The 15940-nt window shown below is 43.0% G+C and overlaps 1 protein-coding gene across 1 annotated transcript in view; it reads right to left on the reverse strand.

Annotated features, from left to right (window-relative positions):
• The window catches only part of LOC119730222 (LIM/homeobox protein Lhx5-like), a 41373-nt gene extending 25818 nt beyond the window's left edge, over positions 1 to 15555 (reverse strand). Inside the window, exons 1-3 of the mRNA XM_038203015.1 lie at positions 14243 to 15555; positions 11790 to 11989; positions 6254 to 6684 (exon numbers count right to left, since the gene is read on the reverse strand). Of these exons, the coding sequence (XP_038058943.1) occupies positions 6254 to 6684; positions 11790 to 11989; positions 14243 to 14415 (804 nt within the window). The 5' untranslated portion in view covers positions 14416 to 15555. The remainder of the gene's footprint in view (positions 1 to 6253; positions 6685 to 11789; positions 11990 to 14242) is intronic.
• Between the last annotated feature and the right edge of the window lie 385 nt (positions 15556 to 15940).

Here is a 15940-nt window from a genome sequence, read left to right on the forward strand (position 1 = left end):
TCTGGTCTGATTTCGCTTTTGTTTTTCAGTTCCTTGTGCCCCCCCCCCTAGAATGGACTAGATACAAACATTCTCCAGAGGTTTTTATTTGCAAATTACCAAAAATCGAAACACATGAAAGTTTACAAAACTAAAGTCATGACAGGTACAAGTAGACAGTTACGTTGCAGGTCCACACGCTCAAAGACACATGTATACCATGCGCATATCTGAAAGAAACACCAATATATTAACAATCCTTAGAAGAGTCAATGTTTTTTATGGCTTTTTTTAATAAACGAATGCAGACTCACGTTCATGGCAAACCCAGACGAAATTACTTCAGCCTGGCCCGGTTAATAACAAGCAATGAATTACTATCACAACGGTATAACGGCACGGCGTATCGCCATAATTCTTGGCTCGAAAAAAAAAGCCGTCGAGATGTATGCATGAGCATGATCGCAAAGGCAGCATCAACGCAGCACTATCGTGCTATCAAAGCAGCACTAACTGGCAGAAGTATTGAAAAATATCTAACAATCTGCAATGAATCAAGTGACGGGGAAATCATAAAACTAAGGAGGGAAAATAGACATATAGCACGACAGATTTCAGCTCTGATTTTCACAGAAGGTGATGATGAGTTTTCGCGGTCTTTATTTGATACCGTCATCAATCACTTTCAGATGATAAAAGAAGAAGGTAAGTTGGATATCGAGTAACCATAGAAACGCAAGACCGTGTGTACCTTTCGTGTCATTCAGGTTGTCGAACTCACAAGGACAAGTTGTCCTTTTCTTCTTCAGAATACAAGATCTTTTACAGCGACTCTGCAGAGATCAGAAGTGGATTTAAGACGGAGGACAGATTCTGAAAGGTGATCGAATTCTCGTCCAACGGGCCGTTGCTAATAATCTTTGTTTGGCTTTCTCTAATTCGCGGCCTCATTTACCCTCTATTAGGGCACAACAGGACACCCATGCCCTCCTATTCTTCCACCTAATCAACCGGTCTTTTTTCTCTCTCCAACTTTTTTCTTCTCGGCATACGCCCACAGAATCAACGAGGCCCGCCTAAACTCCAGCCCAAAATAATTGGCCAATTACTTTTAATTTTGCCCCGTCATTTAAGGGGAAAACTAGCCGGCTGGGGCCTGACAATAGCCCCGGGAGATTCTGGGCGGACGTAACCAAAGGCGGTGCGTATCAATAATTAAGTGGTGGTTTAGAGGGTTTTTGTGTGTGAAAAGCGGCGAGTCTCAAAGACCGAGAGAAGACCAAGCTGGACCGTGTTTTGTTAGGAGAAACACCCGTCGAAATGCCGGACAAAAAAACCCGACAACTGTATCTCTTCGATCCGGTCGGCGGGTTTGTGTTGCTCTGTGTAGCGGCGGCTCACGGCGGATTACTTCGATCGAGATGGGAGGTGTTATAAGTCTGCCGTATCACCGCGCGGCTTCGGCTTTCTAACCAGACTTCTCTTTTTTTCTTAGTCGACTTCACGGAAGAAAGGGAAAAAACCTAGCTTACAATGAATTCCCAATCCTCTGGGGCTGGAGGGAAGCTTGTGAGGTTAAAGAAACCACGAAAAGAAAGACGAAGAGCTGAAAGGATGGCTAAAATCTCCGGGAAGATGAAAAGGGTCTGGGGGTATCTATTTAATTAAAGTTTAAAGAGGCCATTGTGAGTGGCAGACCGTGTTGTGAGAAGAGGGCCAACTTCCTGGCGTAAACGGTTTTGCCTTTGAAAGTTATACAGCCGCTCTGTCATTAGAGTTATGCAAGATCTTGCGTGCCTTTCTCGCCGTACGGTATTCACGCCGTATGAAGGGACAGAGGATTAATGGGCAATTTAGAATGGTAAATTGCTTAAACATGCATCAAGGCGTTGCGCGAAAGCAAAATCTGATCCAACTGATGAAGTAATGATCAAATATTAAGAAAGCCTCACTATGAAAACGGAGTCGAGTTGGTCATATTTCATTAATGTAACTCATACAGCTCATGTTGGTAGCTTTACCGAGAGTTATGAACTCAGAAATGTACCGCTGAAAAGGATATGGATTGGGCCGGGGCAAGAAAGCACGACACGCTTGAGTGCTGGGGAGCTGCACAAAGTGCATTTTGACAGTCTCGATTTTCCACGCTTCAAATAGGCCCGCGTGAAACTGCGCGGTCACGCCAATGACGCCGTGTGCTATCTTGGGTAGATAGCAAATTTCGCGTGCATTATCATCATCATCATCATCATTGACAGGCACTCGCTACGGTATGCACTATCCAGATGGCACAACTAAGACAACCTTTTGAATATTTAATCACGGACGCTCAAACATTAACGAGCCCGGTTCGGCCCGGCATTTTGGTTCTATGCGATATTAATGCCTGCCCTGAAGTCACCGCGGCATGGTCCCCCGAAAATTCTAGCTCCGAAAAGAGAGTAAAAATGATTGGCTGTTTCGTAGCCATGCCAATAGACTCTGAAACTCGCTGCACTTTTATATCATCTACGGAGCTTCTATATGACTTTTCCCCAACAGTGAATGGTTCAGTTGTGTGGTAAAAGTCTCAAAGGAATGGAACACTCGCAAGGCTTTTCTGTCGATCTCTTAATGATTCATTTCACGCCGAGTTGCACCCCTAATGTGAAGTTGGTTCCTCCTTTTTGGGACAACAGGGGGAACAATGGGCCGTGGACTCCACCCCTCTCCAGGGACGGCAGGTACCAATGGCTCCCCGCTAATCGCTCAGTCCCCCGGTGTCGATGGCCGGATCTTATCCCTCGTGGTCTCATTTTGAAGAGATTAGCGACGCGCACGCCTTTTCATTGATTGGGTAACAGGATAATATAGGATAAGTAAACGAGTGGATGATTCGCACAAAAAACCATTGGCACTCCGCTGGGAAAGTGATCATTCTCAGGGGATGAGACGAGATTATTTTTTTTTACAAAGAGAGGCACAGCTCAAGATACATTGTATTCCTAAACATGACGTGTTTAACAGACCTTTTCAGGGTACATTAGGAGAAGTCAGGCAATTGTCATCCTAGTTAGTAACAAATTTCCAAACTAAAGGCAAAACCTTAATAACATAACGCCAAAACAAGACGTCAACAATCATTCCAAAACTTCTTTTCATCTCACTAAAATGAAAACAGTTCCCGCCATCGTCTATTGAAATGAGAGTTTATACACGCTGTTCAGTGGCAAAGCATCTAACAAAAGACAGTGCTGGCTGGATGGCAACAAATTCCAGCCCTTCCGACCAGCCGTAGCATTCAGTCCCAAAATGAATCCATCATCGGCAATCTGCGACCGACGATTTCTGAAGAGGCGTTTGAAAAATTCAAAAGGCCATTCTGCGTGACCTGTGACCTCAACACCCGTCCTCGAACCCAGGTGCCCCACCAAAGCGCTTTTCCATAAAGGCCGTTTAAGCCGCGCGGCGCGGCGCGAAGATCGCTTCGTTTGCACACTCGTCTTAAAAAAAGTCTCGTCAAAACAGACTCGTAAAAAAAAAATATCAAATAGAAAATGGAAGACGCAGAGAGAATGCTAAAGGTGAAGTCAAACTAGCGGTCATCTACCCCTGAAGGAATGGTTCGAGCTCGGAGAAGACTGTCGCAAAGACAGAGGGGGAAAGTTGGCTGAACCCGTAGCGAAGATCGTCTGGCTAAATTGAATTAATATTAACCATCCGTGGGCACAGGCGGTGACATTGGATGGAAGCTGGCGGTCGCAGACATGCGCGATTAGGACTTTAAATCACAGGAATTGCAATTATGCAGCGATCGGTGGAGGGAGAGATACAGAGAGGGCAACATCTTCGGCTTGACCACAGCTGCGACCAAACGGTTTAATTTCGAAGGTTCCTAGTTGTAAAGGAATCCTTGATAAAAACGCGCATTTACCAAGAGTTATCTTGACTTCTGACTGGCGGTCACAACCTATCTTTTTTTGTAAGATAATTGGTGTTCTTTGTGTGTTTGTTTTTAAGTTCATTGTCCAGTAAAATTATAATTTTCCAAACCAAAATATCATTTGAAATTCACGATTACAAAAAATGTACCTGCACTCCCAAAGCGACTGAATGGTGAATTGATAAACAGATAATATAATAGGAAAAATTCCACACCCACGTCCAATACATTCATGTGTTTTTTTTTCAATAGTTTCCTGCACATTTTGTAGCATTTTTTTCAATAAAAGGAATTTCGAAGCAAACACTAAAAATAAACCTATTGTTCCCTCAACCTTCACCGAGCAATGATCCCGTAACTGGGCCCGGCCTGGTACGGTAGGCACAGTTTACCGCATTTACTTTGTATCATGTTACTTTATCAACACCGCCCCCATGCGTTACGCAACTATTTATTTTTGCTCTCTGGTCTAGCTGTCAAGAAACGAAACGGTGTTGGATTTTCCTTTCAGTTTCAGTTTTTTTGTCTTTCTGTCCACTCAGCAGGAAGGCTCGGACCTACCGGTCGATGCTTATTTTCTCCCCGGTCGGGGCGGGCTGCTTTCAATATTCACCTCACGCTACACCGGCGCAACCTTCCCAAAAGCAAAAAGTTTCAACGCGGTCCACAAAACAACGTAGACGGAAGGAACACAGATGTTGCAGTGTTTTCTTTTTGAGTTCCAATTGGGGGAGAAAAAAGCCACAGAAATTCGTGTAGGCTTTCGAGCGGTATGGACCTCGACAGGTTTGGTTTTGTAAAGCAGCTGGCAACGAATGGTATTTTTTATTTCCTCTCCCCCCCCCCTCTCACAGTAACTGGAAGCAGGCTCGGGTCTCAAGTCGAAGCCAAGGGGTATAGGACGCGCACTGGTTATCAGGAGGAATGCGCCCAGACTCGGCGCGTTTGGGGAGAACTCTACGCCTTTGAAGTCACCGGGACCCTAGGGATGCCCCGGGAGTTGAGCCCGCTCAAGCTAGCTTGAGGGGATGCTGCTTCAGCTTCAAAAAACTTCCCCAAGAGCTTCCCCGTCTGTGACTGGAGGGCCCTCTCCCCCATCTCCATTCATGCATCCCCTGATCCGTTAGGATTACAGCATCGGAGAGGTCAACCTGTGTTTAGACCACGGGGTCCCGCGCGGTATATACCCCCACCCCGGCTATGGGATGAAAGATCTTGGGCCGGGGATCTACAGTCGATAAACTTGAAATAGTCGGCGCGCCGAGTGGGTAGGTGTTGAGAGGCGGCAAATCCCCGCTTAAAACCCTGTGTATGTTTTAAATATTTTGTCAAGGCGAAACGAACTTGATATTCTCAATCTCGGTCGGAAGGGAGGCCTCGGGAAAACTGCGTTCCGACGTTCAAAGACCGGTTACGATATACTGGCCTAAACGATTAGTGATGCTTTCCGCAACATAATACGGATTAATGATAAATTAAACACCAGATATTCCAAATAGGCTAACCCCCAATGTTGAATGCATGATCCAAGGTACCAAAAAGTGCCCGATGGAAAATGAATATTGGTGCCAAACACAATGCACCTCAGGTGTTTATAGTTGCATGTACATGTACATATAGTTTTTTTTTCATGTTTGCAGACACGATAATCGATCTCTGCCCATTCGAGAATGGGTAATGTATTCCCAGCTACGACACCCAGCCTATTTTTATGCGGCCGTTATCCCTGAGGCTTTAGGTGGTTATGTTATTTTTATCTGCACAAGTCTTCCTCCTTTACGGTCGTCAGTGATTTTTGCTCTCGCCCGTAAACCGACCTCACCTGTGCAATTAAAATTCAATCGTCCGGGGTGACGAGAGGGCGATCCAGGGTGTCCGTCTGTGCGACTTAACTGGCTCTTCATGCCACGCTTACCAAGTTACCAAATGCGCATGTGCAATCGATCGTTCGCGCTTGCGTACTTTCCGGATGGGTAGTTTCAGCACGGGGTAAAGTCAGTCTGCGACTTTGAACAAGGATACCATTCCAAAATGTGCTTTGGATCCGTCGTGGCGCGAGTGTTGTCGCTAGCACCGGACCGTTCAGTGTGTGCTTGGCGAACTGTGTTTTGATAACGAGATACAGTTGTGTTGAGTCTCACAACATCGTCATAGAGCAGGCATGGACTGTCTTCGGTTTGAAACTTTTAAAATCAATGTCAGATTCGACAATAATTATTTTGATATATACCCTGTAATCGATTCTTTGACACGACGACCTGAATTTCATGTATACTGTTGGATATTATAATATGTAAACCTATAATTGAAACAGTCTCACAAATTGGGAAATATGAGGAATCGATTCCTTACCTGAATGACCCGCATGTTGAGCCCCGTCTCCTGGGCGAGTTGCTCTCGTATGTGCCTGGTGGGCTTGGGCGTGGCCGCGAAGGCCGCCTTCAGTGTCTCCAGCTGCTTGGCTTTGATCGTGGTCCTGGGGCCCCGCCTCTTGGCTCCAGACACGCCCCCTGTTGACCCCCCAGTCCCGCCCTCGCTGTCTCGGTCCCGCTCGATCTTGATACCGTCGGGGTTGTTATTATTGTTCGTCTCTTTGGTTCTGTCGCCCTCGTCGGTGAGGGAATTGGAGGGGGCCGGGGAGGGTTCCGGCATGTCGTTGTCTATCAGGTCCTCGCTGCCGGAGATCTCGCCCGTCGAGCCGTCGTCCTGACTGCCCGCTAAGCTGGTGTCGCACGGTGTCAGGCCGCCGTAGGAGTCCAATAGATCTGGCACTTGGCCCTTACCTGCAATCACAATCAAACACCAGGAATGATTTTTAAAATGTGCATGACAAAAACAAAACAAGCAAACTCTACTGTTTTTATTGCCAATCGCCAACCAAAACGCCTAAGTCCACTTCAGATGATACGAAAAACAAGAAATCATGCACACAGAGATGGAAAACCTGCTGACAATTCGCTTGAACTAATAATACGGGAAAGCGAAATTCTGAAACTTTGACTTCAAGAGGACGACTTTAACGGCTTTGACTCTTTGTTAAAAGTATGAAACGATTGCAAACCTGTAAAGTATAAAGAAACTCTGAAGCTTCAAAATTCACCTGTTAAATTCCTGGATGAGAAAAGTCTTCTGTCCGAGTTCAAGGCACGACGTATCTTATCGCTGTTAAATTTGAACTTATTGAATTCACAGCTCGGTGCACGCGGGGCCCACTCGCTGCAGAGATATCGCAATTTTTTATTTTTTTTACCGAGATAGGTTGCATTGAGTACAGCTGCATAACATCACAACAACACGGTATTAAAACAGGAGCTTTTTGATATGCTTCGATACGCCAGTTAACTCATCCGATTAAGTATTCAAATAATCCTAATCAAATTCTCCCAAACACGCCGGGTCCTTTTCAAAGCACACCAGTTAATAGCATTCCCCGCATGTTCTGTGTCACTACATTTTCTATGTATAATTGACGAAGTGGTTAGGAGAATTTGCTGAATTGAATCGAAACAACGTCTGACGGAAAACCTTTCCGACGTGCCGTATGAGAGAAGCCAGCAAAAGAAATTCCCCTCGCTAAACTTTTAACAGCCAGAAAATAAAGAAAAGAGAAAGAGTCGCCAATTTCCATCACAAATTAAGCGCTACACCCGTCGGCGAATTTCCGAGGGATAAAAAAAACCCTCTGCACTTCAAAAAAAGACAGGAAGTAATTCACATGCGAGTAACGTGAAATGGGAAACAGTGTTGGTAATCGAAGGGAAATTACATTTTATTCAACAACCCTAATCTATTTTGGCGGGTTAAGTGTGGAGCACAGAGCCACTGATTGCGTTAACTTAAACGCGGCGGCGTGCATGGTTTAGCGTGGCTCGGATCGCGCTCTCTGTATACACGCGTCGTATATATGGGCGGTTGGGAAAGCTCTGTCTCGATTCAACAAAATCAAATGTCGAAGCACAACAACCGTGCTATAGATCAGGGGGTCCTCGGGCAGTTTTACCATGAGCTTGGCTGGTTTGTACTTTGTGTGTGATGTCCGGAGTTGAATGCAGCATAGTGCATTGGCTCTTGCCCGCCCCATCTACCAAAACTGCACGTTCCTTAACCGTATACGCTTTTACCTTTTCTGTACAAATTTTGTTTCCATTCACATGAACATACAGGGAAAGAATGAATTTTGAGATACAAATCGGCAGTATCAGAAACAAGTTTCTCATATGGAAATTAGAAAAATAAGCAACCCAAAGCTTATTCCACTCAGTTTTTTTTGGCAAGTCTACGGAAAAGTAAAGTAAGTATCCCAAGATGCAACGGGAAACTTTCTGGTAGCAGACGATAATTCAATATGCATCGGTTGAAGCGGAAGTAATCTTTCTCGGCTCGAGTTTCGGTAGCCATGGCTTATGTTTCTTCTTGCAGCGTTAAAGGCACATTCCAACTTAACATGGCCGTACGATCACTCAAAAGATATTCTCGCGTTTTTTTCCCACTTGGGGATAGCACGAAAGCGGCGACAACGGTTGATGTGGTGATTATTGGCGAGGACGCCCCCTTGTGAATAATAACTGTTTTCAAATTGGATGCAGACATTTAAAACTAAAACCCAGTCGATAAGAAAATGATAACATTTTTAAAAATTGATACAATTATTATTAAGCGACAATTAGGCCTAAACAGGGGAGACAAAATTATTATCTTTCCATTTTTATTTTAATGTTAAAGGAATAAAAAAATCAATAGGATATAAACGCTTACAACATAAACAAAAATGCGGATTTTATTGTGAGATGAGAGCATCATTTTTGTGTTTAGAAATGGTTCTTGGTAAGGAGCGCCCAAAGTGATTTTTTGTTATGCTCTTCATGTTTTACTATAGTTTCGTTTACACATTTCGGGCCGTTAAAATCGAGGTAAGATACGGGCGGTTGAGCCTATCCGTGTACACGAAGCTATTCACACATTGTCCGGTAAGCCACGCGATAAATGCAATAATTGTCAAAATTATCGGTTTTGCACGTCGCCACGACGCGTGTATTTCACTCCTAGGGATTTCCCTAACAAAGCTTCCACGCGTGTTTTCACCCTTCTTCTTTTCTTTGATCGAGACCAGTTGGTTTTTTTTAAATGATTTTTGCGGGTTTTCAGGCAATTTTGTTTTTTGGTTTCACCCTAGTTCTGCTGGTACAGCGCTAGTTAACTCGAGAGTGTGCTTCTTTTGTCTGCAAGTCGTTAAATTGTAATTCCAGACGCGTGTTACGGAGCCCAAAAAAACCCACCAAAAACCTAATTTGGGCAGAGTTGTAAAACGGCTGAGCGGGTTACGGAGGGAAGCATTACAAACGAAATTGTTTTGAAGTCAACAAGTTCTTTGCCGGTAGACTTCAGTGTGAAATTGTGCTAATGATTGAAATACTTGTTGGTCATGCAACTGCAAGCAATATTCTGATGTGGTCGACCTTGTTATATGTAAATGTACAAGTCAAATCGTATTGACAAAAAGGATACAACAGCCTTCCGGAAGTTTTTTTTTAGAGTAGGGCCCTAAACGATTTTCATATTAGGGTTATAGGGAAACAACAGTGCATGAAGATCAACTAAAACGCGTTGACAAAATGTCACATGTACTTACTTACTTTTAGGTGTTTTCTATATTTGGATATCAATGCAACGAACGATATTAAATTTGAAATACTAAACGATTTTTTTTAACGGGGAAATTTATTATTCGAGCAAAAAGTGACAACAAAATTAAAAGCACCGAATCGAAAGAATCGGTCAACTATTCAAAATATTAAGGTCACAAAATAGGCCTACCCACAATCTTCTCAATTTTCTCACTTAGCTTTTCATTATATTTCTACGGGTGGCAAATCTAATCAACGAAACAGCAGCCATAAAATAGATGATTAAACCACGCAGCACAAGAGACGTTGTATTGCCTTTGTACGGGTATGTGATTCCCGCGGCGTATACGCGTTATTAACACTCACAAATGCTTTGTTAACTTCTCAATTCGACATGCTCGACTCAATAATTACATTCATTAGTGGAGCCAAGGCAATGCAATGCTACCAGGAACTTTTTCATGAAGCAAATTAAAGAAACTAAAAACAGGAGAAAAAGAACGAAGGAGACTTACACAACCATACATACATGTGAACAAAAGTCTCAAAGGGTCTGGCTTCCTAACTTCTGAAAGTGCATTTGAATGAAGAGGTATACATTTTTAGCGATTGTCCCAGTCTAGACTGGTCCGATGATCGAGTTGAATAGATTCCTAAAAAGGCGTCCGCGCATTAACCTCAATCACCGGCACGTCACACCTTTTTTTCGTGAATCGAATGGCATACACTGCGTGCCATATTGTTGTATCTTTACAATGTTTCGCCAAACTACCAAAAATAAACACATTTTTAGAGATAAACTGAAGAGACACACTGTCCGCAAACAAACAAATTATTTATTTAATGTCCAATCTGTGCCACGATATCCATTAATGCATTGTCCGAATTAAAAAAAAAAGGGTCATTTGCGAAATTTACGTCAAACATCGTCATGTTCTTCTTTCATATTTTCCCCTCAAAAGTAGACGCACGCGGGCTACACCACAGCAGGGTACGGCAACCCTCGACAGGCAACCCCTCTGCGGACACCCCAAGTACCACCCCTCTGCGGACACCCAAAGTATACCACCGGTCAATTATTGTTTCAACTCGAAATGATCCAAGGCGATCATTTTTCTCATCAAGATAATGATCCTCCCGGAAGCGCTTGAGGCTATGTCGGGCTTTCGGGTCACACGGTGCTGTTTCAACTTGGTGTTAACAAGACAAGTTTCAGCCTGAAACGGTAAGGCTGTTTTAAAAAAGAAAACCATAAAGATTGCTCAAATGTGACAACAGTACAAACATAGCCCTCACCTTAAACCAACTGTTTTATAGATAACTTTGCTATGTCAGGATTTGAACCTGCAACATGTTTGTAAATTGTACAAGTTGTACGCCTACAAGCATTTTTTTCTATCTTACACATGTTAAACAAGTACATAATTATACATCTGGCGAAAAATGTATAAAACATCCGGCTTCACCTCTCAAAAAATACACACAAAATGATGGTTGGTTTCCCATGACACATTTTCCCCAAGGAGTTTCGGGACGAAGTCATAATTATTCCGATCTAAAATATCAAATGTGAAAAAAACCCTGTACTCGTTCCTCACGACGGCACATTGATAGCAGACGAGTCTCCTTTTGAATTATTCAATAAACGCGTTCGGCGATTCCATGTACATGCAGAGGGTTTGAAGATCCGGGGGTGGGGGGGGGGGGTGTGACGCGAACAGTCGAAAAATTTACATTTTCAATTCAGAACCAAAAGTCCGTAAAACAATTTGTTTTGCAGTTAAAGCAAAAGAGGAGTCCGATCAAAATGATACCGAAGTTCTCCATGCAATTTTATGTCTGTGAAATTTACCTTTAAGATGTGAGAAGCCATTTTGGATTAACAATTTAAAAAAAATCTTTCAAAAAAACAACAGACATTTTTTTGCCATTCAGCTTCAATCCTCCAAAACCGCCTGAAGGATTTTGGAAGATTGAGGAGAGTTAGGGATAATTTTTGATCAATTATGAAGCAAACCAAAAAGATCTCCTTATCTAACGTCAGTTGGCAGTACAGTTATGCGAATAATCACAATAAGTTTGTGAATAGATGAAAAAGGCAATTTCCACTTGGGTGTTGGACCGTGTGGGTCGGACCAGTTCTCGTCAGAACCATCCAAACTCCACGAAAGAATTTCATGTTTGTGCAATTGCTAACTTGCTCTCGTTGCCGTAACGTCACTGTGTAAACCTAACAAATCTTAATAAAAAGGCTTGAGACTTACCGTAGGTTTTACTGATGTAGTCTTCTTTGCATATAAACTGGTTCTCGTCCACCACGTACAGCTCTTCGCCCGTCGAGAGTTGCTTTCGGCAGACCATGCATGTGAAACAGTTCAGGTGGAACACCTTATTCCGCGCACGGCGCACCAGATCGCTGGGTAGAATGCCCAGCGCGCAACCGGCACACTTGGTCCCGTACGTCCTGGTGCGTGAAAATAGGAAACAGACAGAGAATTGTAACATGGGTCAAACTATACGATTCAACTTCTGACTAAAGAGGCTACTTCGACAACTGTAAACTCGAGCATGCCCAAAACATGAAACTGAGAAGTAAAATGTGCAAATTCCAGGCTGCACTGTGTTTTTGCCAGTTTTCATTGCAAGTCATCACAAACTGTAAAGAAATCATCTGTTGTGGTGCCAACAAGAGTTGACTTGGACTTCATGAAATGGAAGTTGTAAATTGCAATGATAAGACAGTTTACATAAAAATTAAACTTTGATGGGAAGAATAAACATTCCTTGGTGTGCACCATTCAACAGTTTTCTTTCTATCCCACAAAACACGATTAGAGTAAACACAAACATAAGAGTTTCACATACACCAAAAGAAAAGAATCTACATGTATACATCGAAAGCTCAATACTTTCGGGATTACATATCTGCCTTTTCAAAATTTTGAATATCTTTCTCTGTCCTCAACTGGGAAAAAAGATGGAAAAAGAACCAGCAAAAAGCGATGAAATTCGAGTTCCGCTTTCAAGAGAATAAAATCCATGAAGTTGCAGGTGGCACAGACTCTACAATTACAAATTGCATGAAATCACATGACACGTCATACCAGCATGGGTGCACAATTAACCAATGAGGGGACACGCCAATTAATCAGACACCTTAGCAGGTGTATCACGTGACCGGTGAGTCTCGTGTCAAAACTTTAAAGGGTGGACTAAAGCAAGTAGTTACAAAGTTAACTTTTTGGATGAGTGATACTGTCTTACTGATATAATTATTTTTCAGGGAGTTCAGCAGGTCAAGAAATATTCGATGCCTTTGCTTCCTGGTTTAACTGCCCGTGACCTCTATTGGCGAATTAAATTAGACTTTTTTTTTGGTGTGTTTAATCAATTTCAACTTTCACTTCGTGACCACTACTCGATAGTGAGTTTAGTAGTGACACTACTCACAGGGATCGATCACACAGATTGCTGGCCGATTGTGAAAAAGCCTATTAAAAATGTTACACCATGTCATGAAAATTGGATGTGGTTTGAGGCAAAACATGTACCACGGGAAAAAAGGCAACTGAGATAGCTACAAAAAAATCCCAAACAAAACTATGCATGGACATCATTTACATTTTAAAATGCAAGGGGCATCTTGTTTTCAATAATCCCAGTAACGACCAAAGTCAAACTGACTTACAACACGATTTGGACAATGCATTCGAATTGGAAGCATGATATTAAAAAAATCTTTGAAAAGTGTCATCTCGGTATGACTATATATTTTTCCCCTTTTGAGAAGCAGAAACAATAACAACAACTTACAAAGACTTGGCTGTGAATTCAAATTTGAATCATCAACGAACAGGTTTTCTTTTGACATATGTCAAATTAAAGAAAAGGACCGTTCACTTGACAAATTAATGTAAAACCACTGATGGCGTCTTTTTTTACAATGGCACGCAAGGCAGAAAAAAATCTTGGAGTGTTTTGTTCCGGTCAGTTTAGGCAATGAATTGGGTGATCCAAACTATTTTGTTTTTATTTGCTCTGTATTGTAATTTTTGCAGTGATGATATGAGAAGATAGGCACAAGCGCACACAATTCCAGTATAATATATAAACCTTTAATTGTCACAATTTTAGCTTGTTTGTGAATTCAAAAAACCCCAAAACACACGTGATTATTCCTTATCATTGTTAGCTTACAATTTCTAACAAAATTCATCAGAAAAAAATTCATTTAGGGTCCCCGGATGTAGAAATTTATTGTCATATTTGTTTTTAATGTGCATGCATGGATTTCCATTGACAAATGAACTTTTGAAAGAAACTGTAACCCCGGCCAGAAAAAAATAATTTTGTGCATAATATGAAAAATTAATGTGATCGTTTTTGTATTTTGACAGTAGGAGGTCCAACCAGTATTTTTGTCAAATTCTTGCATTATGTAATTAGTGAACCGCCATTGCATGCAGTATACATGTACACAATAGAGTGGCCAGGTTGGTCCTATTGATTGGGCTAAAAATGATTTAACATCAGCATGAAAAGCGGCTAAATGCACATTAATGAAATACAATAAAAGTTTTACAACTAAAATGACAAGGTGATAGATCTTTAGCAACGTTAACGAGGTATAATGTATACAAGACTAAGTAAGCTAAGGTCACTTACTTACAAAAACTCAGTATGTAAGGCATTAAAAATACCCGTTTTTAGAGCTTACCTGGAGAAGTCAGCTTTGCAGAAAAGTTTCCCGTCTCTGGAAAAACACTTTTCTGACAGTCTTGATTTACAGTGGCAACACTGTACACACTTGACGTGCCAGGGCCGGTCCAGCACGTTCAGGAGGTACCGGTCCAGGATTGGGCCCTTGCAGCCGGCGCACATCTGAACCATGCTGGCTGCCGTGCTCCGCGACGCTTGAGCCGGCGGGGCCGTTGTCAACGCGCGGTGCTGGTCTGGCGTGGTGACGGCGCTGGTGGGTCCACGACTGCCGGTGTTGTTGTTGTTGTTGAAACAAACTGCTCTACTTCGCTTCGCCGTTTTGGATGAAGAAAACTCAAATGGTAGCCGTTAGGTATACACACTATGTAGACTGTAGGCACGGCTGGCTTCTTGCGCTGTTCTCACCGGTAACTTAAAAAAAAATCCCAAATTGTTGTCAGATCTTTCGGTAGTTGGCCAAGACGGTGACTGTAGTCATGTGGGGTGTTGTATGGGACATTCCAACGTGGGGCTTATCTTGTTACACACACCGTCGAATGCTGCTGGTTGTTTGGCACTACCTCCGGTGTGACGGTTCGTGGTCGTCACAGACCAGTTGTGGTTAGTTCAGTTTACGGGGGACAATACACATTGTTGTTGTCACCTCTCCTTGCCAGATGTATTGCCTTTTCCCGAAAATATAACAGTTAGTATCGACTGTGAAAACAATTCATAACTTGTGCAACTTCGCTTCTCTCGAAACAGTCATACTCATAGGCAGAAAAAGAATGTGGATGCTAAAGGGATTTTTGTAAAACTTGTACTTGATGAGTTAAACCTTATGTTTTTACTCTCTAATCCTTGAGTGTTTCTGAAATGTCCTGAGAAAAGTGACTTGTGGTTTGACCGGTTGCAATATATCCAACTCTTATTGAACAAGACTGAGTCTTGTAAGTGTAGTTGAGAAGCAATCAGTGTTTGTCCACGCACTTGTAAATCACACAGCCACTTCGTCTTGACATCTGCTGCACGTGTGTTTACTTCACGGGCTCTTTACAACCGCACTTCGCTCGAGAGTTCCCGGTGTCGACAAGAAGAATTCTTTGCTCAGTTAGCTCCAAGGAAAGTCCTGTTGCAAGTAATAGGCATTGGTTGTGACCACGGTGGCTGGATGTGTATCTGTCTGTTTACCAGTGCTCACTGCGAAATGTTTACTAGCGCAGTCAGATCATGGATATCACAGACACTCCTATGAGGAGGGACATAGGTTCTCTGGCCAGCAAGCTATGCCGGGTTCCATGTTACCCTTTCATTTTTTACTACCTTTCCCTCACAGCTGAGCGAACTTATGAATGCCAACGTACGTCACTGACAGCCAGCGCCGGGGTGGCCAATCAGAAAGCGCGCTCGCGAGCGGTCCCCGCCGGCGGCCTATGCCACACACACTGAGGCGATGTCGACAGCTGGGCCAATCAAGGGTGGTTGTTGAAGTAGGCTCCTCCCTTTATGCTAATACTCGGAGTGAAAGTGTTGCACTGATGGAGGTCGGCGGTCCACGTGTGATGTATCGCTTTGTACAAACAGAACCAAGCGGGCCCAAGTTTAGGCTTGGAATCCATGAATGGGAAGAAATACTTGACATCTTTTAGAAGGCGGAGCGTTCACTAACAGGTTCAGGTTGGTGTTGCATTCTGTCAACACTTACTGGGGCGTTCTT

Source organism: Patiria miniata, unplaced genomic scaffold (genome assembly GCF_015706575.1).
Source record: "Patiria miniata isolate m_02_andy unplaced genomic scaffold, ASM1570657v1 HiC_scaffold_22, whole genome shotgun sequence".
Lineage (NCBI taxonomy): Eukaryota > Metazoa > Echinodermata > Asteroidea > Valvatida > Asterinidae > Patiria > Patiria miniata.